Source organism: Scomber japonicus, chromosome 22 (genome assembly GCF_027409825.1).
Source record: "Scomber japonicus isolate fScoJap1 chromosome 22, fScoJap1.pri, whole genome shotgun sequence".
Classification (NCBI taxonomy): domain Eukaryota; kingdom Metazoa; phylum Chordata; class Actinopteri; order Scombriformes; family Scombridae; genus Scomber; species Scomber japonicus.
The window spans coordinates 19,865,597-19,892,214 of NC_070599.1; the positions used below are offsets into that span (position 1 = coordinate 19,865,597).

General features: G+C 38.9%; 2 protein-coding genes across 2 annotated transcripts; both read right to left on the bottom strand.

Annotated features, from left to right (window-relative positions):
- Nucleotides 1–105: 105 nt before the first annotated feature.
- Nucleotides 106–1,253, bottom strand: LOC128383535 (cerebellin-2-like). The gene is made up of 3 exons (XM_053343144.1): nt 1,244–1,253; nt 979–1,107; nt 106–383 (listed from the first exon to the last, which is right to left on the bottom strand). Exons 1-3 carry the CDS (start codon nt 1,251–1,253, stop codon nt 106–108), a joined length of 417 nt encoding a protein of 138 aa, XP_053199119.1.
- A 4,371-nt stretch (nt 1,254–5,624) lies between these two features.
- On the bottom strand, nt 5,625–26,022 carry LOC128383807 (GRB2-associated-binding protein 1-like). The gene is made up of 14 exons (XM_053343396.1): nt 25,967–26,022; nt 25,475–25,550; nt 19,217–19,345; nt 17,770–17,935; nt 16,537–16,723; nt 14,867–15,537; nt 11,881–11,963; nt 11,658–11,767; nt 10,395–10,696; nt 9,467–9,538; nt 7,849–7,945; nt 6,591–6,720; nt 6,327–6,461; nt 5,625–5,909 (listed from the first exon to the last, which is right to left on the bottom strand). The coding sequence occupies exons 2-14, from the start codon at nt 25,547–25,549 to the stop codon at nt 5,724–5,726; spliced, it is 2,343 nt and encodes a 780-aa protein (XP_053199371.1). The 5' UTR covers nt 25,550; nt 25,967–26,022; the 3' UTR covers nt 5,625–5,723.
- Nucleotides 26,023–26,618: the final 596 nt, after the last annotated feature.

The following is a 26,618-nucleotide window of genomic DNA, read 5'->3' on the forward strand; positions in this document are numbered from 1 at the left end:
ATTGGTAGCACAGTAGATGCTTCATTGGTCTCTGGTTTTTGGACTAACTTTATATTCAGGCAGGGATACACTGAGTCACAAAAACCATTCTGGAGTCGTCAACTCTCATTCTTCACAGACCAGAAAGCCGCTGAAGCTAGTATGCTCAGATCCCCAAACATGACAATTTGCAGCCAGGACCACACACACCCTATCCATTTTCTTCATTTGCAGGCACACTGCATTTCCTCCATTATTAGACTTCTCGTACTGTGATTTGTTATCACCCGTCATGGTAATTTCTTCCCCATTCCTCTTCAGGATCAGCTTTGATGCTCGCTCTCCTCCAGCATGATATAAGAAGGTAAAATGATAAATACCCGCAACAGGTGCAGTAAAGATACCTGCAGAAATAAAAGGGAATGTTCTCAAATGTTAAAAGTTTAAAATGATTTTAAAGTACATGTTTTATCACAAAAAAACATAGAACTGGTCCAAAGAGAACTGCATCAGAAATTAGTACTAAATACATACAGAAGGAACATATTTAATTTGTATTATTGATCATATTCAAATCATATTTTATTTTTGACCTTTCCAACACCTGTTTTTTTGAAAACTTAAATGGTTGAAATATCCACAGGAAAGATAAAATGACAATACCTCATAAGAAATTTCAAGAACTATATATATATATATATAACATTAATTTATATTTTATTTTATTTCTTTAACTTTCGAGGTGTTTTTTGTTCATCAGTTAGTCACTACCTTTTTTGTCTGCAGTTAAGTGTAGATGTTATCAGTGATAAGACTGAACCATTTAATTCACTACATGAATTAAAAATATTCATTGTTTCAATATGAATTACTCAATTTTGTTTTACAATACAGCAGTATACATATACAGTAGGCCTATATTTATTTAGTCAATATGATAACCAATAGTCAAACCAAACAATCAAAAAGGTGATTATGGTTGTAATGGTATGACCTTACCTGTAGAGGGGTCGTAGCCATTACCGATGTTAGTAATCACTTTCTTGTACACCAGCGTTTTGTCCATGTCGAAGGGTCCGTAGGCTGCACCATAGTTTGTCAAGGCACTGAATGCCACCTTTTCTCTCTCTGTATAAAACAAAATACTCCCATCATCATATTTAAGAAAAAATGCATTTCTTTTCTACATCATATCTTGTTTACTTTATCAAAAACATTGCGTGAAGAGCACATGACATTTTTTAATAGGAAAGTTTCACCATACCGTTTGACATTGCTTCCAGTTTTTCTTTCAAGGCCTTCTCGTAGGTCAGTGGATCACTCACGTTGTCTCCAAAACTATGACTTGTGTGGTCACTGTTTCAGCTTTTATGTCATTATGTTATGTTTTCATAGAATTTTCTGATGTAAATATGGGCTTATCAGTTTGACAACTGTTTCAATATCTAAAGGAAGTGAACTGTTTTTGTTTCCCTTCTCAGTCTGATGCCATTGTGTAAAACACATGAATCAGCCACCGTTTCACTGGGGGACATTTTGGACAACAGCAGATGTCTCCAGCAAAGACAAATAAAATATATCAGACTTTAGGAACACACGCAATACTTGTAAGAAGGGTGAGTTTATTGTTTGTTTGACTTCGCAAATTAGGTTTTTTCACAATAGGGGAAAAAAAGCAGTACACAAAAAGTTGTTCACACACAATATGCCTTCTTCAGTGTGAAACATCTACACCCTCCCCTGTGCTTGTATTGGACAAATTAAACAAAACGATTATATCTAAATGATTGGTATGCAAGTCCCATTTGCTTTGAACTTTTACTTAATGGTTACTTGCACCCTAAGACCTCCATGTCATGTGGTTGAGCACAATGTTTTCTACCTCTACCATAAGAAAATCGCCAGCCCTATTCTTTGACCGTGTAAAGTGACCGCTGCGTGATTGGCATAAACCTGTCCCTGCTGCTGTAGAGGTAAATGCATTCAGTGCAGCCTACTACTACTACAGTCTACAGTTAGCCAGTTAGCTGAGTTAGCCACCAAGCTAGCCGCCAAGCTAGCCACGAGCCAGCAGCCGAGTTAGCAGCAGAGAGCTCTCAGACATAGTGTCCATGTTTCTGGTAGAAGTGGTGGTGACTTTGATTGACAGGTGACACTTGGTAGGGGGTGGGGTTTCAGCGGACTTGGCGGAGCAGAGAAATAGGCTGATTTTTACACAACTTTGAAGCCTAATTTCATATATTTGCCAATATTTTTAATCATTCAAATTTGGCAGGGTGGTTAACAACACACTTTTCTGTGGTATGTCAAACTCAGAACACATATTTATTCTTACTTTACACAGACTTTAAGGAAGAGTTTGAAGTCTCGTATATTGGCATATTGTGGTTGGTTGTCATTTGACATAGATATTGAATATAATGCTTGGTTTATGTCCAGCAAATACTTCTTAGAAACCTTATCAGCCAATAACACATAACCCCTCCCCTCCCCCAATATTGATGTTGTGCCATCTGGAATAACAATATTTCTTACTTACCGTGTTTTGTTTCATTGAAAAATGGGAGGGTGTTTTCCAAGGGGTTTTCCAGATAACAAAAATAGTTATTTCAAGACTGACTCAGAGTCAAAAATGTTGATTTTTGGTTAAGGTTAAATATCCATGGTGGATCAACCTTTTTCAAAGGAATTACAGAAAAAACAAACAAACAAAAAAAAAAAACAGTCCTGCTGACCTCCACATAAGTGAAGCAGACTTTACAGTTTAGTACATTATTGTTGTCTTTTTATTTTTGACTCTCATCATTCTGCTTTGTTTTTTAAATCTTGTCTTTTTCGAGATGTAGTAGTTATAATTAACTACTACATCTTGATTGTACAGATGCAAATGTGGAAGTAAAGATGTGATGTAAGGTAAGGATATGGTTTGTCAGATCTGTCTTTATTCTTAATACCAGTTTGAACAACTCAAAGGTTTTCTCTCAAACATGTGAAAAACTGATATTCAGTCCCAGTACACAGTAGAGGCTAATCCTTCCCCGACTGGCTGTTTGGTCTCTCAGGTTCAGGCTGATCCTTTGCTGCTCTTAAGACACCAAACACATTTGTATTATTCATGGGAACAAACATCTCACTAAAGAGCAAAACTAAATAACCACCACAATATATATCACAGAAACTTACTGAATCTATCTCTATCTATCTTCTCCCCATGAGAGGGGACAGAGAGGAGTCATGAACACGAGGTCAAAGTTCAGTCATCACAGGTGTGAGAAGGAAAATCTACAGCAACACCTTGATTCTCATGTCAGAAACAATGTGGACTACAACCACAGACACATTAAACATCTCTATTGTAAATTACAGAAAGATACAGTTTTTCTCTGAATACATTGAACATATAAAAAAGTGCAGTTACGTATGTCTGTCACAAGATGGCGCCAAATTTCTTTTCAACGGTGTCACAGCAGCAACACATTCAACTGAAACTAACACATCTATACACATATGCACATTAAACGAAATATAAAGTTTAATGACAAAATAAGTGGATTCATGTCTGTATTCTTTCACAGTCAAGGCATCTGATCTGACCACGGACGTCCAACTCATATACAGATAACTGACTTACAATGTGATTCAGATTCGAAGGACAACTTTCCCTCGGTGGGCTTACCATATATAATATATATTACTTACAGGTTATCATACCGTGGTTGTACTGGTCCAGCTGACTTGAGATCAAATTAGGCTTCATGAGACCCTTGAACTTAAATTAGTTTGACGCCCCTGCCCCAGGACACGCTGGGGAGACTATGTCTCTCGGCTGGCCTGGGAACGCCTCGGGATCTCCCGGGAAGAGCTGGACGAAGTGGCTGGGGAGAGGGAAGTCTGGGCTTACCTGCTAGGCTGCTGCCCCCGCGACCCAACCCGACCCCGGATAAGGTTTGCCCCTTCTCTAGAGGAAGTATATGTATTCAATGAAGTCCTCTCTGCTTGGATTCAACTTTGCACTTGAACCAATCAATAAAACAAAGTAGAAGTGCACAGAGTGATGTGTAGTGTTTATTCATTTATTCACTGTTGGACAGTCATTACTGTAATCACATTTTATCTCTCACAGAATCAGTGACATTATTCAGCAGTAACAGATTACATCCATCACACGGACAGATTGGACACAATTATTCACTGCACACACACAGAGTCACTGGGATGATTACACAAGAATTATCACGTCATTTTACTAATCATCAGAACATCTGATTTGTCCCACAGTTCATATTTTTCACTATTTCAGCAGGAAACATGAAGTTTAGAGGGTAACACAGCTCCAAATGATGCTCGGTTTGCTACTGTAATAATTAGCAGCAATAATTGGCCGCTGGTGGATTTGTGTTGATGTGGTGGCAAGAAGAGAACAGTTTTTAGGCCATTTCAAAAATATTTTAAAAAGTTTTTCAGTGCTGAGGTGAGAAATAAATTCACCTGGAGTGGTATCAAACTTAGAGGCACAGCTTCTCTACACTGGAGGAAGAAATTATCTAAGTCGTTGAGTTAAAATCTCAGTAGGTGGATGATTTTTTTGATGTACAGTATCTGAATTTCTCAAGTGGAGTAAAGATAAAAACAAAACGTCTATGGCAGAGTCTATAGTGCTATGGTCACATTCATTGTCACGTTCAGATCCATCAAAGAGCTGATTAGAAGCTATTGAACCCAGCATATTTTAACCCTCCTGTTGATCTCAAGTGAAGGAAGGAAGGGAGGGAAGAAGGAAGGAAAGGAGGGAGGAAGGAAAGGAAGAAGGAAGGAAGAGAGGGAGGAAGGAAGGATGGAAGGAAGGAAGGAGGAAAGGAGGGATGGAATGAGAGAAGGAAGGAAGGAAGAAGGGAGGAAGGAGTGATGGAATGAGGGAAGGAAGGAAGGAAGGAAAGGAGGGAGGAAGAAGGAAGGAAAGGAGGGAGGGAGGAAGGAAGGAGCAAAGGAAATAAGGAACAGACGGGGATCAATTTGACCCGGGAGAACGACAGGAAGGTTAAAGTGTATTTTAAAGGGTTAATGTAACCAGGATTCTGAGATTAAGTTTCTCTTGATGTAGCTTTTACTCTCACTCATTTCTTTATTACATACAAAAGAGAGAAATTACAATTTGGGTAAAAAGTGGAGGAAAAATCAAGGAAAAAACAACTAAAGTCTGGTGATAGTCTACATTTTTCCTATTTTGATAAATCCCATGAAAAGCAAGTATTGTGTGTCGGTTCAAAAACGTGATAACTGTTATTTCTCTGTGCTGTCGAACTCCACTGTTGACCAAAAACTGTTGCTGACCACATGTGGATTCATCCGCCACTGAAAACAGTACCTAACAAATGCACTATTTCTTTATTCTAAAAACTAAAGTGAGCAGCTTTTTTTTTATTTTTTTAGAAACAAAACTCCACATATGTGACTGTTTTTATTCTAAAGATTTACATATTCAGTATGAATGAATTGTCATTTTTAATTAGTTTTTTAATTGAATCTGTTGACAGTAACAGAAATATAGAATATCCTTCAAACCCTTATATCTTAATATCTCCTTTATTCTCTGAAATGTAGCTGCAATAATGTTTTATTAACACTAATAAAGCAACTTAATTTCATTTTGGTGCATTTTGGAGTAATTTAACTTTTTCCTGTAACAACTTCAGAGCTGGTTAAGAATCATTTTCAACAGATTGTCTGTGTATGTTTGTGTATCTCTAGCATTTCTCCTTCTCCGTGGACATCCTCCCATCATGCCATGCTTCCCTGGTGTTCCTCAGGGCTTTGGTCCTTTTGGGGTCCACCACCACGTAGTCCACACGTGTACGCCCGCCACGTGCACGCTCCTCACCTGGTCCCGCTTGCTTGTTCTCTCCTGTTCCACCTTCTGCTGTGCTGCGTTTCTGGCCAGACAGATTCGCACATGTACATTAGAGAGGCTTATGTTTGTCACTTATATATATTTATCAAATGCAAGAAAACAGAGTAAGAAAAACAATAAAACTAAACTAAACACACACACACACACACACACACACACACACACACACAAGAAAAGATTGTGTTAACTTTGCACCCTCTAGTGGCTGATTGCCTACTTGACAAGAAAGCTCACTTTAACCTTTATGTCGTCCTCCCGGGTCAAATTGACCCCGTCTGTTTTGACTGTTCCTTCCTTCCTTCCTTCTTCTCTCTTTCCTTCCTTCCTTCCTTCTCTCTTTCTGTCCTTCCTCTCTCTTTCCTTCTTTTCCTTCCTTCCTTCCTTCCCTCTTTCCCTCCTTCCTTCCTTTCTTCCCTCCTTCCTCCTCTTAAAGTATTACCTGTCTGGTTGATGTTGATCGTCCAGTGTGGAGGTCCAGGTCCAAGTACTCCACTTGTTTGTCACCTCTGGCTCGCCGTAGCAACGGGCTGCTAACTCCACTCTCTGAGGCGCGGTGCAGCATAAGTCTCAGAGACTGTAGACAAAAGAACACACACAAAGTTAAATAGGTAGAAAAAAGACAGGCAGGAGAAAATAAGCTGAAGTAGGGGGAAAGAAAGAAGGATATAGAAGGGAAAGGATGACGAAGGAAGGAGTGTTTTACCTGTTCCCCAGCGCTGAAGCTGAGGTTGGAGGTTGTCATGGCAACATAGTTATCATCAGGATCATCTGAATCAGAAGAGGGTGACGAGCTGTGAGCTGAGGTCGGCCTGACTGTTGGACGCCTGGATGGACTGAGACCACACACACAGATAATTTAAACCTCATTAACATCGGCCAAACAAACAGCCTAAGTGTTTATTTTACAGTGTTGAAAGTTTGTTTACACTAAGTTCAAAGGGTCAGGAGTTTGGCAACAGCATTTTGGACTACTTGTTAAGCGGTTCAGGGATATCTTGCTAAGACAATCAAGATGGGAGGAAATGAGCACATGTATAGTCATCTCCATCTCAGCTAGGGACTCAATCGTGTTGTTTCTTACCTAGTAGAAACAGGAGCAAAGACTTCAAGCCTTGCCGATAGGAACCCATGAATTAAAGAGGGCAGGTCTGTAAAATATCTGGATTTAATCACCATGATGTCACCACTTGGTTTTAGGACTGCTCTTGTGAGGCCTTGAGTTTGGCAATTTGACCAACCATTTTGGAGCCAGAAGTAGGTGTTGTCAACTACTTTTTTTGGATGATATATAATCTCAGAAATATATTATTAGGGCAGGGGTGTCAAACTCATTTTTGTTCAAGGGCCACATACAGCCAAATTTGATCTCATGTGAAAAGGGGGGAAAAGGGGAGGGAAAAGGGATTAGGAAGGTAAGGAAGGAGGGAAGGAAAGACACAAGGAAGGAATCCCCCTTTTCTTCCCTCCCTCCCTCCTTCCTTCCTTACTTCCTCCTTCCTTCTCTCTTTCATTCCTCCCCCCTACCTTCCCCCACTCCTACTTTCCTTCCTCTTTTCCTTTCTCCCTCCCTCTCTCCCTCCTCCCTCCCTCCCTTCCTTCTTTCCTTCGTCCTTCCTCCCTCCCTCCCTTCCTCCCTCTAATTGTATTAGTATATAGCAGTAGAAAAACTATCCCATCCAATCTTATATAGAGTTGAGGTAGTTCTTCACACTCTTCTACTATTTATTTTTTTACTTTATTTACTTTTTCACTACTTCTAACACTATTTAGGTCAGTAGTATCACGCTGCAGTACTCCTAAAGTACCACATGGGGGCAGCACAGAGCAACACAGCTAAAAATAACAGGTCACACACAGGACGCACGTCATGCTTTTTTTCCCAAATGTGTTTTAGATATTAAAATTTAATGTGTTTTGTTGTTTTCTGTTGATGCTGCAGTAACACGTACACACACACTTACCCTCGTGTGAAGGTTCGAGTGACAGGCGAGCGGACAGGGGGCGGGACTTCCTGCCAGTCCTGCTGCATTGGAGGGATGTCCAGAGGAGCTGGTTTCACTGGGAGAGAAAGAGGGATAAGTTTAGATATAAATGTGCTTTGTTTTGGCCTTATTTAGTGTTTATAAGCCTCTTTGGGGGTATTAAACCACACTAGCACCATCCTCTTTACTTTTCATTAGGTTTTTGTTTGTTTGGCATTTCAAATATATTGGTACAGAGCTAATAGGGATATTTGATTATATATTATTTAGATTATTTATATTAAATGTAAGAGTCTTTGGATGGAGATGTATTAATATTAAGTGCATTTAAAGACTATAAGCACAGAAAACCGTTCATCTAATTTCTAACAAAATGCCAGATTACGAACAAGCTTTAAAATGGTGTAGTTCAGATGATTGCAATCTTGTTTGTCTGAAGAAGCCACACTCTGTATTTTCAGTTTTAACAGAGCTAAGTTAAATATGTTTTCAACCGGTTTCTTTTCTGCATATCAAAAACAAAACTGATACTGATCTTTTCATCTGAATCTGAGTATTTCTTATTGCAATAACATGAAGATACTAAGCTGAAACAGCAAAAAAAAAGTACAATATTTGAAATTGAAAAGTCTTAACAGAAAATAAAATCTTTAATGTAACAGCAGTTTGCTGAGTCTTGCTCCTTTCACCGTGAAGCTTTATTAATATTTATAGCAACCTTCCTACGGGCTGCGACTCTATATATGGAGCGGTGTGTGTGTGTGAGTGTGTGTCGCTGTCATGGCCTGGTGCTGCAGCCTTGTTGAGCAAAGTGGAAGCAGGTAAATAATTTAATACTAAAAGAGGTCGAAGAGAAACTAAAGAGAGAAGTGGAGAAATAACTAAGAGAGAGAGAGACGTGAAGAGAGGAAATGAAAAGACAAAGTGAGAGTCTTGTTTCAGATGTTCCAAACTTTTTCATTTCAGTAACTGAAGATCGAAATGAAATGTTTTTCTTACTGTACAAACAATGACAGAAATGTACTTCACCAAGCAGAACAGCCTCAAGTAAAGTAGACAAAAACAGGAATTGTTTGGTATAAAGTATTGATGGGGAACAAGTATGCAGGCTTCAGTTCAGTTTTAGTACTCTGACACAAGAGTCCTGCCTCTGAGTCAAGTAATGCAAAGACCAGGCTCAAAATGTTGATGATGCTAAAATGTGTTTTTCAACTTTCTGCAGCAAAAGCACAATCTTCTGATCTACGTAAAGAAGTTTTGGACTGATTATTCAACCTGCCTTAGTGGACAATTTCACTCCTTTCTTTTGCTTAGTAATCAGTCCTAAAAGCCGCTACTAACCTCGAACAAACAGTTGACTGTTAGCGTTTACTTCCTGTTGTTCTCACATAATCACCTCTATCATATTCCTATCTTTGTATGTATGTATTTCACAAAGCAAGCTTGACTCAAGGTTGTGAAATATAGTTGAAAAAGCTGTGGGAAAAGCCAGTAAATGGACCTTGAGCCAAGATTATTGTGTCAAATTACGATGAAATTTTATGCTCAACATGTGCTGTGTTTCAAAGATGATGCTCGTTTCCGTCTCTGTTTGTACCTCTCGTTTTGTGCGTCGGCTCTCCAGCGGAGTGGCCATCGGTTCTCTCTGCAGGCTGAGTAACAGAAACTCCTGCAGTGACAGACAACAAAAGAAAAAAGAAAGCATCTAACTGACTGTGCTGCAGCTTACTGACAACCTCCCATAGATACTAAAGCAAAGGGAATACTTACCGTGAATGGGTAGAATCAAACCTAGATTTTCATTTCATTTTTAAACCAGAATAAATGAAATGAAAATCAGTGATGACTTGATAAAAAGATCTACCAACAGATTACCAGTTAAACCCTCCTGAACGATGCAGATTTAAGGATTTTTAACCTGAGAGAAACCGATCCCCAAATCCCATTGGAAAAACATGGATTTTAAAACTCAAAAAGCTTTATTTAGTGTTTTTACAGCTTTAAAGTCTGTATGTTTTGGACTAGTAGAGACCTCTGTGGATAATTTGACTCCTTGTAAAATCAACTTGAATGATGGAAACTCATGGTAGAGGATTTTGTTATATTGTAATAATCAAAATTGTGTCAAACTTTTTTTGCAATATCGACTGTAAGATGATTCTACAAGCACCACAAAGGCTTTCTTGTCCGAGCAAAAAAAATTGTAATCTTAAATAAAGTAATTTTGATGTTATTTAGTGCAAAAACGTGATTAACCCTTGTGTTGTTCTCCAGTCAAGGAAGGAAGGGAGGAAGAAGGAAGGAAAGGAGGGAGGGAGGGAGGAGGGAAGGAAGGAAGGACAGAAGGTAGGAGGGAGGGCGGGAGAAAGGAAAAGAGGAAGGGAGGAAGGACGGAAAGAAGACAGAGGAAAGAAGGAAGGGGGGAAGGTGGGGGGAGGGAAGTGGAACCTAATCTCTACTTTTCTTTTTAATTATATCTAATTATTGTGGAAACGGCTGTAAGTTGATGATGAGCTCGTCCTCACCTCTGCGTTGTGGCTTCAGGTTGCGGTGGATCGGAGGGGGCATGGCAACCACCTCCGCCCCACCGGCAGGGTTTATGGTGTGCCTTCGGATCGGCGGGGTGAGGGGGGTGACCGGAGTCAGAGGGGAGTTACGGAAACCCATGTGGGCAGGTGGGGGCACTTGCCTCCCCAGGGACGCCAGGTCACCAGCGGCAACCGTTGGATGAGACGGAGGGCAAGGGGTGAGGGGAGTCATGGGGACGTAGTTTCCATCCTGGAGCTGGACAGAGTGATCAGAGGTCGCTGAAGGAGGAGGAGGAACCCTGGAACATGAGAAGAAGAAATTAGAAATAGTGTGTTGTCATGGATACGGCTTATTCTATTTTAGAATTCCCTGAAGAGGCAACAATCAATAATGACTTCATCCAACAAACAAGCGTTGGATGAGTATTCACAGCCTGACATAGTACTGTATATGTGTCAGTTTTCTCTATATCTCAAATATTTGTTCTATTTATTGATTAATTGTTAAGTCTATACAACATTAAAAAATATTAACAAAGGCCTAAGATCAAGTTCTTGAACAGCAAAAAGTCCTGAACCCAAAATATTCAAATTCCCATTCCCATTATTTAAAACAGAGAAAATAGAGGTAAATATTTGTCTTTTTTTTTGCTTGTTATATTATATAAACATGTCCCAATAACTGATTGATTTTTGATGGAAAAACTGGAAAAATGTAGCAATGATTTATTGATAATAGTAAATATAGATGTAAATATTGACATTACATATAATATTAGTAAGAAATTGTAGGATGTTATGAATTTAGTAATTAAATTAGAAGCTAGCAAGCACTGATTTAAGAAGTAGGGGTGGGATTCAATAAGTGTTGACTTCTTTCCGCTCCCTTTCGGATGTGGTTGGCAGTGCATTGCATCATATTTTCTGTTTTCAGTGAGAACATTGTGCTTTCTTTTTTTATATGTTGTTTTTGTTCTGTTTTTTTTTCTTCTTCTTCTTTTACACATTCAAAATAAAATAATATAATCTAATATAATCTAAAAATTGTTGGTTTTGTTTGGTTGAGTAGTTTCTTCTAATTTAAGTCAGTGACACATAAATGTAAAAAAAAGTAGAATTTAATGTGTAAAAAAACTATTCATTTAGTCCTGCAAGTGTATAAAATCTTTAATAACTATAATCTACATCTGAATTTGAAAGCCTTTGATCATTGTATGAAAATGATTTTTATATCATGTGGCGTCGTTGTGTCTGACTAACCTCGGTGCAACAGGAGGCTCGGTGGTGGCGGCGCTCATGGGAACATAGTTTTCATCCACATCATCATCTTCAGAGCAAACACTACCCAGAGGTACCATGCCTTTATTAAACTGAGAGAGAGAGAGACAAACAGTTGGTATGATTGGTCTGAAATGATAAATATATAAAATATCAAATATAAAAATGACAGAAAAGCATGAAAGGAAAAACTTTTTTAACTTACAAAGTAGCTGTTGAAGCTCTCGCTGAACTCAAAAATGCTTGCTCTCTCAGACAAGGAGCGAGGGATGTAAAAAGACTCACAGCCTGAAACACACAGAACATTTCTTTATTATAGACTGATGTATGGGGGTCAAACTCATTTTCATTCAAGGGCCACATACTGCCTAATTTAACCTCACGTGGGCCGGATCATTAAAAGAAGGAAGGAAGGAATGAAGGAAGGAAGGAAGGAAGGAAGGAAAGAAGGAAAAGAAGACTTGAAAGAAGGAAGGACAGATGGAAGGAAGAAAGGGAGGAAGGAAGGAAGGAAGGAAGGAAGGAAGGAAGGAAGGAAGGAAGGAAAAGAAGACAGAAAGTAAGGAAAGGAAGATGGAAGAAAGGGAGGAATAAGGAAAGTGGGCCGGATCTGACCCACGGGCTGCATGTTTGACATCCCTGGACTAATGTATAAACCACTTAAAAGCAGATGGAAACGTTGAGCATTTTGGGAATATGGAGCTGAAACTGGAAGAATGGAAACTGTTATATCTTGTATGATCAATAAGTAAAATAACAATAGTATAAAAATGAGATGAGACAAAGATTTATGCCTGTTTGCTCTACGATGGCTTCATATTTAGCACATTAAATTGTTTGTTTTATGGCAGAATATTTGTACAGTTTGATGAGAGACTGATAAAATGGACTTCTGTGTCTTTGCAAACCTTTTCTGTACAGCTGCAATAGAAATATGAATTAAGACTATTAATAATAAATGTAGCACAATTCACACATGAATGCAACACAAAGCATTAGAAAAAAAATAAAAAAAGCAGAGAATTAGAGCATTTATAATAGATCAACAACATAAGATAAGATGAAATAACTATGAAGACAAACACATACAGAGAAAGTGATGATAAGAAATAAAAGATAAGATATAAAAGCCAATATTCATTAATACTACTGATGCTCTTAACACATATGGAAGATTTAAAATGCCCAAAAAACTAAAAACAAATCAAATGAATCCTAATCAAATTAAAAACTAAAAGAGACAACAAATAGCTTTTTGTCTTCAATTGCCAAATTAAATGAGGCATTAAAAATAATACATACATAAACATAGACAAAAAGCCAAATAATTGCCCTTTATGTCTTAAATTTAAGTTATATACATGTGTCATCCTCCAGTCTATTTCTTTCTTTGATTAGTTTTATTTAGGCATTTTAAATCTTCCATAAAAACAAAGCCAGAGCATGTATTAATATAGAGTCCTTGATCTTCAACTTCTCTTAAGCAGCTGTGTCTCTTTCATGGAGGATCGTTGAAAAGTTGTCAGTTACCAAAAAAATGCATAAATTTCCTCCTCCAACAGATCGGAAACAGCGAGCCGGTTAAAAACAGCCCTTTGTGCTGTTTGTGGGGCAAAGTTCTTGTTCTATTAATGAAATGAATGCTAATGAAATTATGGTGCAAACAGGCGCTAATTGTTTCAGCTGTAATCCATCAATGCTTCTTTATAACCACAGCGCTCTCTGATTTGAAACTGTGTGTTACACTAATGCTGACCATGCAACATCCTGGAGGGATCAAAACATTATGTAAATAACAGACTTCAACCGACTATTAAGAGGGAATTATAATGTTCACGACAGGTGCAAGGTCTGTGAGCAGCACTGGCAGTTTTACTTTGCACCACTCAGATATTTATTTAAGTTGAATTTCCGAATTCACACTGATGATCGCATGATGAGTGATATTAGATCCTGAGATTACGCCATAGTATAGCATTCAAATTCTATCAGTAATAGTAACCCAAAATATTACACACTGATTTGTTTGGAACATGCACCTTTTACAATCTGCAGTGTCTACTAGAAAAAGTTTTGTAAATACAGTATTTGTATTAATAACTGCTTATTCATAAAAATATCATTGCTGTGTGATTTTTACTGATGATATATACTGTTATGGGGCTAAGTAAGCAATCAACCCTGCAAATGAATGCTTAAATTATCTGTATAGTTGTTCAGACAAAGTGAGTACAAATACAGAAATTCTGCTCCCAACTGGGTCCAACGTTGCAATATTACAACATTTCCCTAAAAACTTACTAAAATGTAAAAAAATTTAAAACTCTTTCATTTCTACATTAGAGGCCTCCTAAAACTACGGAAGCGCATTGCATTCACTGGATAAAAAAAATTAGACACCTTTTCTTGTAATTACGAGATAAGATGTCGTAATTACGAGATCTTTTCTCTCCTCTCTCTCTGCTCCTCGGGAGAGAGGAGCAGAGAGAGAGGAGTATGCAAACACAAAGATGAGTGACAGTATTTACTCTATACAGGTAATCTTTGTTTTATTTGTCCAGATTTCACTTTTTATAAAAGCAACCGACTGATAGAAACAATCAATTAATTAATCAATCATGAATTTTAGTGATAATCAGTCGACCCCCACTGTACAGCGTAACACCTAATGTGGCACCTTTTTCTCGTAATTAGGAGAAAAGGTGTCTACATTTTTTTCTTATCCAGTGAACGCAATGCGCTTCCGTATAAAACAATATCTAAGAGGTCAAAAAATGTTTTGCCCATTTTTTTCTATATCTGGGTCTTACAGGGTTAAGGTATCGACTGAAATAAATTGTTATGTGTGATGTGAAAGTGGTCACTTGGAGTAATAAACCCAAAGAGAATCAACACCAAATATAGCACATAGCTCAGATAAATCCACCAACTGTCCAGCACCAAACTAAACAATGGTTGGCAAAGGGGAACAACTAGCAGCTTAGGAGCTGGTGGAGATCAATCTAGAGCTGATGTTGCTCTGTTTTTGCTGGATGTTGAAATTTGCCGTTTTTTTCCATCATGCCCAATCCAAAAAATATGTACTTGCCAGCTAGTTCTGGACTTCTTCTGTCCCATAGTGACCCCAAAAATAGCTGAGTGACTATTGCACAACACATTTTACATTTTAGGACACGCTGTTTCCTCCTTACCTTGCTGTGTGCGTCCTGATGTAGCAACAGTGTTACACCTTGGCAGGCCTCCCGCTCCCTCCACACAAACATCCCTCCTCTCTGACTTTGAAGTGGATCGGGGGAGTGTGGCCAGACCTGTTCCCACAACTGAGCTCTCTCCCTGGGCCGTGATGGCCGAGGGCTTTGGTGGGCGTGGAGGAGGAGCCGGGGTGGAGGCGTGCAGTTCTGCCTGGGTTAGAGAGTCCACACTGGGAGTAGAGGACGGGCGGTGAGGAGGGCGTGACAGAGGGGTAGATGCCGGGCGGGGGATCTGGTAACCACTGGTGGTGTAGGAGTGTGCGTTTAAATGCAGGCCAAAGTGTGTGTCATTACCGAGAGGCACCGCCACAGGACGCAGGTGGAAATCTAAAGAGTGCTTTCTAGGATGTGGAGAAGGATGACATCGAGGTCTGCCAGCACGTTTCTGGGGGTCAGGGGTCATGCTGGCATCCACAGACTGACTGAGAGGGCTTGTCATTGTGGAAACTGTCCAAGGGGCTGACCTCAAACCAGAGGAAGAAGAGGCGAGACCCTTGGGAAGGAGGGATGGAGATGAGGAAGAGGAGGATGAAGAGGAGGTGGCGGAGGGAGGAGGGTAGAGGCTGTCACTGTAGTCAGTTTCCAGAGAGGTGGAGGAACCTAAAGGAGGCCTGGAGACAGAAAAAAAAGATTATTTTATTAAGATTAAAGAGACAAAAACAAGTTGTGACTCCAGGTGAGTGACAAATCTCCAAACTCCATCAAATCACAATCAAAACCTCCTGAAGGGATAAAAATCTAAAAGGGAATCTAAGTTTCATTGTGTTGTTCTGATGAACTGTCCCATGACAGTTTTCAGAGGCAACCTTTTAGTAATCTGTGGGTGTGATTCAGGCTAGATAAACCTCTAATGCCTTTGTAAGAGCCCGAACACGCCTCAACCTGCAACTCTGATTTACCTTCAACTGGTTTTCTTTGGAACCAAAATGAAAAAGCTGACTTTGCTTCATTTATGTGTTTTGTGTTGCGTGCACTTACACTCCTCAAATATAAGCCAAACATGACTTTTGAACAAGAATACCTAATTATTATTATATTTTTAAATCAGGGGTTTAACTGGTTACTTTATGAGAATAGGCTAGAAAATATACACCTCCTGACTTTAGTACAGTGTCTCAAGTAGCTTAGATCTGTGAAGAAATCTATTCTACTGCACTTTATTTCTAAATTAAAGTATAGTGAAGTTTCATTCAATCGCCTTTTTTAGGAACCATCAGCTGAAATAATTACTACCAGTTAAGCACATGTCTGTGGATTAACTTAATATAAAATGTTTTCTCTTCATCCTGTCCTCTTACTGCAACGTTGGTCAGCATGTCAGGATATTTTGTCACGTTATCACCCTGAATATGCTAATTTACTGAATGTTAGAAACAGTGAAAATACTTTAAAATCTGAGTAAAATAAAGCTTGAAGTAAAAGAAAATGTACTCAAGCTCAGCATTACAATAATGTTAGGAGTATTTAAGCTATCTTTCAACAGAAAAGGATTACAATCCCCTCCACATGTCATTACATCATCACGAAAATCACACTTAGGTCATGATGACAACTAAGCTATCTCCATGGCAACTGAGTAAACTGCAACTGCTGACAAAGACCAGAAGTACCTGATGTGACTCTGGCAGTGCGATAGCCACAGGTAGTCTTCTTCTATGCTGCCATCGGGCTCCAGGTGCCTCACACTCACCGGGTCGTAGGGGGGTGGGACTGACCCTGTTACCGTGGTGCCGCCGGCAGTGCCACCGGTTGCAGTTATCGTGGAGATGGAAGACGGGACGGGGGGTCTCTCAGGGACTGGAGGAAAAAGAGAGTTGCTGAATAACAAGATGTGTGACTCCTAGTAGCAAAGTGAGGGAAAATTACAATAAAATACTGTTCCTGTCTAAGTGCGTAGATTGTCCTGTAAGTAGGTTATTGTGGGTGTTGTGGTTTGTCATGTCTGAGGCACCAAGGTTTGACAAGAAGAGTGCATAAAATAAAACTGATCCATCTGTTTCTGCTGCATCGATTTTGACACTTTTTTTTAAAAAACTGTTCATCGTGAGTCTGATCATGTTATAGAAGCTAAATTGTTATAGTTATAGTCTCACTTTTTAAAATGTTTTATCTAAGACTGTTCAGATGGAAATTAGCTAGTACCTTAGTCTGGTACAACATATATCTGTGCTCTTTTAGTGAGATAAATGTTCGTTTTGCATTTGGTTTCTGACTTTTCAAAAAATAAAAAAAATGGATAAAAGTTGATATTGAGGCAAAATCAATAAGTACATAATCAATAAGATCAATATATTACTTTTATATCTGGTTTACTGTAATTATGAATTCCCAGATGGGGGACTAGATGCATATCAGCGTAATGTATGTTTGTAGGCTCTAATGAGTGCATTCAATCTGAAAACTACTGATATATTATATTTACATTTACACTAATAAAATCAACTCAAAAAGACAAAAACAAATTTGATGTAAACTGTTAAATGTTGATCTTTGACATCACTGTAACTAATAGCGTCAGGTGGATTAACAATTTGACTTTGAGTGCTTGTCACAACGCCCCCTACTGGCTAAGAAATACTACAAATTGTGTTCAGATCATGTATCTAATGATAAAAAAATAACTGTTATATGACTGAATACAGAATGAGTAATTGTGGGTATTGAAATATTTTTGCAGTCTTTACAAAAACAAGACAAATGACTGTACAGGACACAGCTGCTCCCTTCCCCCACTTGTTTTCACACTGACTCAGCCACAACCTTCACACACATTCATCCATTTGAAATGCAAAACCACAAAAAGATGCTATCTATCCATATTTGTATCTATCTGTCCACCGTACTGTCATCAGTTGGGTTGAAACCACACAGAAGGCAGATTGACGACACCCAGCGGTTCATGTCCTCCTCGGACTCGGCCACCAGGTACCAGGTTCTCTCCTCAGTCCTCAGGTCAAACACGAAGCTGTTTTCCAGCTCCTTCTTTGTGAACGACAGGCCAGCATCCACCTGGAGGAGGGAATATTAGTATTAGTATTCGTTATTAGTAGTGCTGTGTAAAGTGAATTCATTGTGGAGCTAGGCTTCACAAACTGTGTTTCAAGATTTCCTGCTGCTGTAGAGGTATAAATACATTCAGCGCACACTACTACTACTACTACAGTCTACAGTTAGCTGAGCTAGCCGACGAGCTAGCCGCCGAGTTAGCCGCTGAGCAGCAGTCTCTGAAATGAAGCCAACGCGGAAGTAACTTGGAGCTGCATTTTATCAAAAGGCCACCGGGGGGCGACCGTTTTGTGTTTAAAAGGACTTCCGTCTCTATACAAGTCAATGGAGAATTCACCAACTTCTCACTTGATTTCTAACCTCAGTAAACGTTTTCAAAATGTGTTTATGGTCTCAATCGCTAGTTTAAAGCCTTCTTCAATGCAGTATGATGTTCATTTGTGAAATTTTGGCCTCCCTGATTTTATATTTGGCGATAAAGCAGGGTATGGATTAGGGCGTGGCTACGTCCTGATTGACAGGTTGATTGACCAATGTCCTCGAGGTTCCAGCCCTCGCAACCAATTGCAACCTCCCCGCTCCGCCGTTGGCCCTGCCCATACTCCCGCCTCACGCCCATATAAGTAGAATCCGTGTTCTTTTTTTCCCGGCATGCACCTGAAATTTTCAAGATGGCTCTGCCCAGATCTGAAACTATTGGCTTCCGAGCAGCAGTCCACAAACCAATGGATGACGTCTATAAAGTCTGTGATATTTGGCGATTTTTTTAATCATTCACATTTGGCAGGGTGGTTAACAACACACTTTTCAGTGGTATGTCAAACTCAGAACACATATTTATTCTTACTTTACACGGACTTTATGAATACTTTATTTATGTAACCTGTGTTCAAGCTCAAATGGGTAGACTAATAGATGAATTGTACAAAATCAATGCAATTACCTGTCAAGCCTATGTTAATTAAAATGATCACATCTTATATTACTTTATTAACAAACTGGAGCACATTTACTATTAACTATTACATTTACATAAACTATTTCATATTAAAAAATGACTTATCTACTGTAGAAACAAATTAATATATGTTGAAAAATAAACATTTATACACTACACACTCAAACTGACAAGCTCAAGCATCAAACTATTTTTGTTAATAAATACTATCAAAATATCTTCTTGGCAAATTAATTAATTTTGTTCATCAATTTAAGGATAAAAAAGCTACTTAGTCGAGACAAGCCATTGTATAAGATACTTTAACCATTGGAAAATGCATTTACCTGTTCACACAGGTTCAGGTTGATGGTCCTGATTGGCCGACGGGACTGCTGGTTCTTGTAGTATTGCAAGACGTCCGGCTCCCCGCTAAGCCGACCGCTACGCAACACGAACCAACGCCTCTTCCATGCCTGCAGTCAAAGAGAGTGTGAGAATTAATACTAACCCACACAAATATGGTTTATGTGAATTAAATATCTGCACATAAAATCAACAGTTGGATCAGTACAAAAGCTCTCAGTATCAACCTTTGAAGACGCATTTCTATTAGACTTTAAATAAACTTACATGACTTACTATGACTAATATTCATGAACCTTACAATTACTCTGATAGAGAAAGACAGAAAGAGACAGAGATAGTCGAGAGAACGAGAATATTGTGTGTATGTATGTATAAGGTAGTCAAACTAAAAAAAACACTACACGCACTACAGTGTATTCAATATTTATCAAACTGCTGTTTTTGTACTGTATGTTTGGTTCAAAACATGTAAGTGAACATTTTCTCTTTTCATTTTGGACCTCCAGTGAGTATTGTAAGTTTTTGCGTTACAGGCAAAAACTTACAATGCTATATTTAATAGAGCTACTAGTGGGGAGGTTTTCCTGAATAGAAAAATAGAGCGTATACATGTATATTTATTCTGTCCAGTGCTTCAGTAAAGATCCTGCAGCCTCAAGGTTGCATAATGGATGTATAGATTATTGTTTACAAGGTCAGTTTAGGTAATGTTTCAATTTCTATCATGTTCCTCTACTGCTGGTGTCTGTCTTACATTGTCGGAGGTTTTACACTCCGGTGCACATGAATGTTAACTAAACATTACAAAGTCACCACCGCAGAGAATTGCTAAATGTTTGTCACCTCTCTCAGGTTTTTGCCATCCCCACAGCGAGCATAATGGGTAGGAGCTATGATGACACCTCATATTTTGGACATGACTCACCAACCCGTGTGTGTGTGTGTGTGTGGGGGGGGGGGGGGGGGGGGGGGGGGATAGGGGTATTAGTATTAGTGAGTAAGTGGTGTGTGTGTGTGTGTGTGTGTGTGTGTGTGTGTGTGTGTGTGTGTATGTGTGAAAGACACGTCATGATTATTTTGAGGAGTGAAGTGGAGCATGAGGAAGGACTTATTTAATTTAATAACATCGTGTACACTCTCTCTCTCTCACACACACACACACACACACTCTCTCTCTCTCTGCCCAGATGATGATCTCAGTGTTTTTCTGATTACAGGAATTACATAATTTAGTTTTGCTCTGTAACTATCTAATCACAAAATATAAGACTGAGCTTTTTGTTCTTGTTTTAGCCTCTAAATATAATGTGTGTCTGTGTGTTGTTAGTAATGGCGTTTCTCAACAAAACCAACGTGACACCAAAGCTTGTGTGTTTGCGGTATATATATATGTATGTGTGTGTGTGTGTGTGTGTGTGTGTGTGTGTGTGTGTGTGTGTGTGTGTGTGTATGAGAGCGAGATCAAACTGCTCGCCAATCAAAGTAAATACTGTAGAGCACGTTTCCTCTCTCATTCACTCTCATTCTCTCTCTCTCACTCTCTCTCTCTCTCTCTCACCCCCAAACACAGACAGGAAGAGGAAGTAGCTGAAAAGGAAATGCCGCAAAGAGATGGCAGTAGATGTGTGTGTGTGTGTGTGTGTGTGTGTGTGTGTGTGTGTGTGTGTGTTTATACTCTGTCCTCCACACCCCCTCGCACTTCACTCTGTTTGATGATCCGTTGTCTTCAGGCTGCAGGCCAAAAAGAAAGCAGCAGGGTAGAAGCAACTAATATGGAAACACTTTCCTACATGGCTTCTACTTAAAGGAACAGAACCAGCTATTATATCAGCTAAGTTCTTACTAACTATTAGCTTGCTTACGTCTTGGCTTGTAAAGACTTTAGTAATGTGTAAATTGGTTGCTAGGAAACATCTGTAGGAAGTGGCATCACAAGCTATCACATACAGTAACTTTAGAGAAATATGGCTAACGTCTTGGCTTGTAAAGACTTTAGTAATGTGTAAATTGGTTGCTAGGAAACATTTGTAGGAAGTGGCATCACAAGCTATCACATACAGTAACTTTAGAGAAATATGGCTTATGTCTTAGCTTGTAAAGACTTTGGTAATGTTTAAATTGGTTGCTAGGAAACATCTGTAGGAAGTAGCATCACAAGCTATCACATACAGTAACTTTAGAGAAATATTGGTATGTTGACCGTATTTGTGAGTCTTCAATCTAAACGAGTCATATATCAGCTAATTAACGTTAGCTTTGCCGGTTGGTTCAGTTATCTAAGCAGCCGTTACACTTGTCAGACAGTGGGTGTACATATTTAATAAAAACTTATCTCTACGTAAGAACCAGTTTGTGTGGTGCAACCAGTTTGAATTAAGTCATGCGTCAATCACGTCTTCATAAACATTTAACACTGTAACTAGTTTAAACTTACAAGGTGCTGGTGCAGCTGCTTTTTTGACTGTTTTATTGGTTTTCATTGGTTTTATTAAATAAGTTCTGTCTTTTTTGTGTACTTAACAAACATACTAAAGTTCAATAATTCTTTAAACTGCCTGTATATATATTCCTATTTATCCACATTGAGCTACCTCTAATATAAGCAATGTGAATTTAATAATGATAATCTTTTGTCCTCTTTCTCTAATCTTTGCCCACCTCATTTCTCCTTCCCTCTTTTTGTTTTGTTTACTCCTTTGACCTCTGACCCTGACAGGAAGAAGCCACAATGGATCTAAAACAACACTTCCTCCATCCTGCTTCCAAACCCAAATTAACACCAAACCTGAATAACAAATTACCCGCCTTTCACTTCCTTATTTACTGATCTATTCCTCCTTTTTTGGATCGCCTTTACAGTAAATGCTGAGTTTTCACCGATGCATTCATGTGGCATTGCAGCACTTTCAATATGTTGACGATGGCGGTAGATCTTGTAAAGGAAACTGAAATAAAACATTTACTTATGGCTGAAATGTCTACGGAAAGACATGTTAAATTAAGTGCCGTCTTGAATCAATGCATAAGGTAAATTACTGTAAACTACTGGTGACCATTGCAACAATTTAATAGTTGATGCTAGCATTGTTAGCTACACAACTTCTCTCTTTGCCTGTGGTAAATGTTACAGTGTGGTGTCAGCACAATAATTACCTCCTGCTAATCCCTTACTGTCACACTTTTATTGTATATGCAACTTGTTGTTTATTATCACTTACTTACCAACTCCCCAAAATGGAAATGGCAGCTATTCTTATCTGCAGAGCAAAACCAACTTGTGTGTGTATCTGAAGCCTGATATATCTTATTCCTCTGTGCTATAGACCACCATTGTTTTCCAAAAACTATTAAAAACACACCGCTGCACTGGGTGACATGTTTCTTCGCCACAAAGAGTCATGTTAGTTTGTTTAGAAGGAGAGGAAAGGAGAGGAAGACTAACAGCAGCGATCACATTTTCAGTCTTCATAGAGTAGTTCTGTGTAAGGTAGACGCCACTGAGCATGTGCGGGATCTTTGGAGCCGGAAAAGATGACGTTAACCATGAAGCAGCAACTCTGGGCTTCACATTGGCTCCAATGCAAACCAAAAGGTGACTTCACATCTAGGTATGTCCGTCCTTATACATCTTTATATACAGTCTAAGGATCGAACCTGTGATATCTTTAACACAGGATGGTCTCCTTTACAGATCCAGCTGTTCTTAAACTGTGTCCGACCTTTTTGTGAGAGTGTGTGTGTGTGTGTGTGTAACATTTGTTTTTTGCACTGAAGGCTGCAGAATTTACCTCATCATTCTCCTCGGTCCTGTTCCAATGTGTGTTTGTGTGTGTGTGTGTGTGTGTGTGTGTGTGTGTGTGTGTGTTTCCAAATCTTCTAAATCTTGAGGGAGGCCTCCTCATCCAACCCAGCCCAGCTGAGAGCGATTAGTTTATTACATAACTCAGGGAAAACACACACACACACACACACACACACACACACACACACACACACACACAGCTTTCAACAGAACAGTGAGTGTATGACGAGGTATACTCCACGAACTTTGGCCCAATGCTTAACATGAACATATGAACACACACTCCGCCTGCTGCAGCCATTATGAGATGCTTCGTGTGAGTGTGTGTGTTGACAGTAGACACACAGCTGGCCAGACATTGTATGTGTGTACACAATGGGTTGTATATACCCATATAGAGATGAAACTCGGAGCTGAATGTACACATAACCTTTTTTTCTTCTCTCTCTCCACCTCTTCTTACTCTTGTTTTGTTTTCTTTTTCCACTTTTGCATCCACCTCTCCTCTATCTTCTTCTTCCCTGCTCCCACCTGCCGAGGAAGGCCTACTTAAAACTTTATTTCTAGTGCTTTGTTCCCTTCTGGGGTGACAATGATGGCAGCTAAAAGGGGATTGTGGGTAATGAAGTTGTCATTGTAACAACAAATAAACCTCTCAGGACTGTTTTACTGTTTATTCATTTGTTCTTTAGCAGTTCTTTATACCTTTGTTTCAACAGAAGTCTCATTTTGAAACCCCAGCTGATCTTCTAGACATTTGTGGTAAAGGCAAGTTCTCTTTCCTGTCTCTAAACAACAACTTTTCTTCTGCCCTGTTTATTCCTCCTTCACTTTCTGTGCAAACTTTTTTCTGAGAAAAGAAAGCATTTGACAAGAGAAGAGGAAGAGAAAGTAAATGAATGAAAGAGAAAGACAGTTATGCTAAAAGAAGAGAGCAAAAGACAATGTTCTTTCTGGAAACAAAGAATGAAAGAATAAGGGGAAATATGGAGAGGAGAGATGAGATTAGCTCAACTCACTGGCCAGGCATGCCAGATATGCAGTGTGTGTGTGTGTGTGTGTGTGTGTGTGTGTGTGTGTGTGTGTGTGTGTGTGTGTGTGTGTGTGTGTGTGTGTGCGTGTGTGTGTTTAAGCTGCTTCTTTACTGGAAAGCGTTGGACAAACTGCCTCGTGCTGCTTTGAATTGTCCCAGAACCTCTTTGGGATTTTGGTTAATGACATTTTATATTACATATATATAGTATACATATATACAGTATATATTACAACTTATATATAAGTTGGAATCAATAGCACCTATTTGTGGATTGACAATTGGAAAAAAAACAAGCATATTAAACAAATGCTTCATTCAATTATTCAACCAATAAAGATCATCAGGTTTTGTGGATTTCTTTGTATGTAACATAAATAAATAAGTTTAAGTAAGACAAATTCCTTAAAAACTGTTAACTTGTGCACGTCTATGGTATCCAGTCTGGGCACACAGCCAGGTTTTCAGTTTGGAAAGATGCATACCTGAAAATTTTTGCAGTTTAACTAGTTGGAAACTTGCTCTTACAAATCGTGATCTTTCCCTTTGAGAAGAGGTAAAAGTCATTTGGTAATAAAAGTTTGGAAAGTGTGGACACGTGATATATTTTACAAAACAAATCTGTGTGTTAAAAATAGCAGTTTTGGCTTTGAGTAAGTGTGTTTTTTAATTGTGAAGGTCATTTAAGGATACATGGGTCCCAAATTAAGAACATTTTGCAAGTCGTTCTTTAGATCATCATATTTGCTAGCACTCACTTGGTACCAATCAGGTGTCTGTGAAATATAATAATAATATCTACTGTAAGTTTATTAACAAGGACTCTAAATTTGTTTCTTCTTCCAAATGGCAAGCAAACCACCCCCCCCCCCCAACTTTCGACTATCAATGTAGTCCTTCAGATAAATAAACAGAATATACCTATTTAAATAGGTATAAATACATACATACATATATGCAGTATATACTATACTATAGTAAATACTCTGCATGCTCACTATCAAGGCAAAATATTCACTTTTGACTGTTTCTATAAATCTGTGAAAAAAAAGTAAGTAATCTATAATCTGATTGACCAAAGAAAATCTAAAAGGTGACATTAGTTCCTGTCCATCTGGAACAGCTAAGAGTTGTGTCCTGTTCAGTGTTTTATTATTTTATGATTATGAGTCTGTAACTTTAGGAAATGACTGGGTGAGTAAACAGTAATGAAACCGGGATCTTATCTTCAAGTCTCCTTAAAAAAAAACAAATACAGTACACAGGAGTATTTCCATGAACAGTCAGTACTTCTGTGATGAAGTCCTTGAACAAGGTATATATATGCCGACACACTCACTCAAACCACTAGATGTGTTCTGAGATTTGTATTAAAAGCTAAAATAAAAGTTAAGTACTCACATATCGCCGCAGCTTTTTCTCTGGAGGTGATTTTCGCAGCCAGCCTTCACAGACCACCTCTCCAGCTCCGCTCATCCTGATGCCAAAAACAAAGCCTCCAATCAGTCAGCTAGCCTTCAAGATAGTTGACTGAGCTCCCAGTCCTACCACGTGTCAAATCTTCCAATCAGGATTCTCAGCAATCAATCCACATCAGCTGATCAGATATGAAATCAGCCAATAAGATCTCCAATCAGTCAGTGAGCTGTCAGATAAAAGCAGTCCTACTTCCAATCACATCAAGCTTCTTATTAGTCAATGACACTTGGTATCAATCAACCAATCAATCCTTTATTCTCCAATCAGCCTGCTGTCCATGCAATAGATCTTTAAAATCTGTAGATCAGAATTCCAGTTTGTGAATCAGACTTCCAATCTTCAAAAATGCTGCTAATGGTTCCAATCAGTCTATTAGTCTTAAAAATGAAATCCTGCCGCAATCAGTCAACTCACACTTATTGGCCGTTTGATCCTTGACTGCAGCAGTTTCCACTAGAGCTGCTTCTCAGTCGACGGCTGAGTAAATGAGTCACACCTCCTTCTGAGAGGGTTTCTACTTCCCAGCAGAGGGACTATTCCTTCCCTCCCTCCTCCCTCCTCACTCTCTCTCTTTCTCTCTCTCTCTGGTTGTGCGATAACCAAATACAATGCCTCGGCTCGGACATTCCTTCTGTCCTCTCCTCCCACTTTTCCCTCTTCCTCCTCACTCCTCCCCTTCTGCTCCTGCCCACTGTAACAGGAAACTCCCTGTGTGTGTTTTTTTTTCGCATACTGAAACAGACATGCTGTTCCTCAGAAAGTAATTGAAAAAAAAGATGTTTGCTTCAAAACAAAACAAAAATAAAAAATGTCTTAAGTCAGGAATTCACTGATGCTATTTGTTCTGAATGCAGTGATACTGGAAATACATTTATTTTTATGATCAGTGTTGAGTAAGTTTCTTGAAAACTGTAATCAATTAAAAGCAATTACATTATTAAATTGCAAAAGTAATTAGTTACATTTCATGTGACTTACATTAGTGAGTTATCAGGTTTGTCAAAGATGCCTTTAAATTACTCCAAAGCCTTCACACCTACATATTGCATCTTCTATATTTAATATG

Coding starts and splice junctions, on each gene's coding strand:
- LOC128383535 (XM_053343144.1), bottom strand. Junction 384..978: donor TGGCTACGACCCCTCTACAG/GTAAGGTCATAC, acceptor TTATTTCTGCAG/GTATCTTTACTGCACCTGTT.
- LOC128383807 (XM_053343396.1), bottom strand. CDS start 25,549: ATGAGCGGAGCTGGAGAGGTGGTCTGTGAAGGCTGGCTGCGAAAATCA. Junction 19,346..25,474: donor AGAAAAAGCTGCGGCGATAT/GTGAGTACTTAA, acceptor CTTTGACTGCAG/GCATGGAAGAGGCGTTGGTT. Junction 7,946..9,466: donor GCCGACGCACAAAACGAGAG/GTACAAACAGAG, acceptor TTTCTCTCCCAG/TGAAACCAGCTCCTCTGGAC.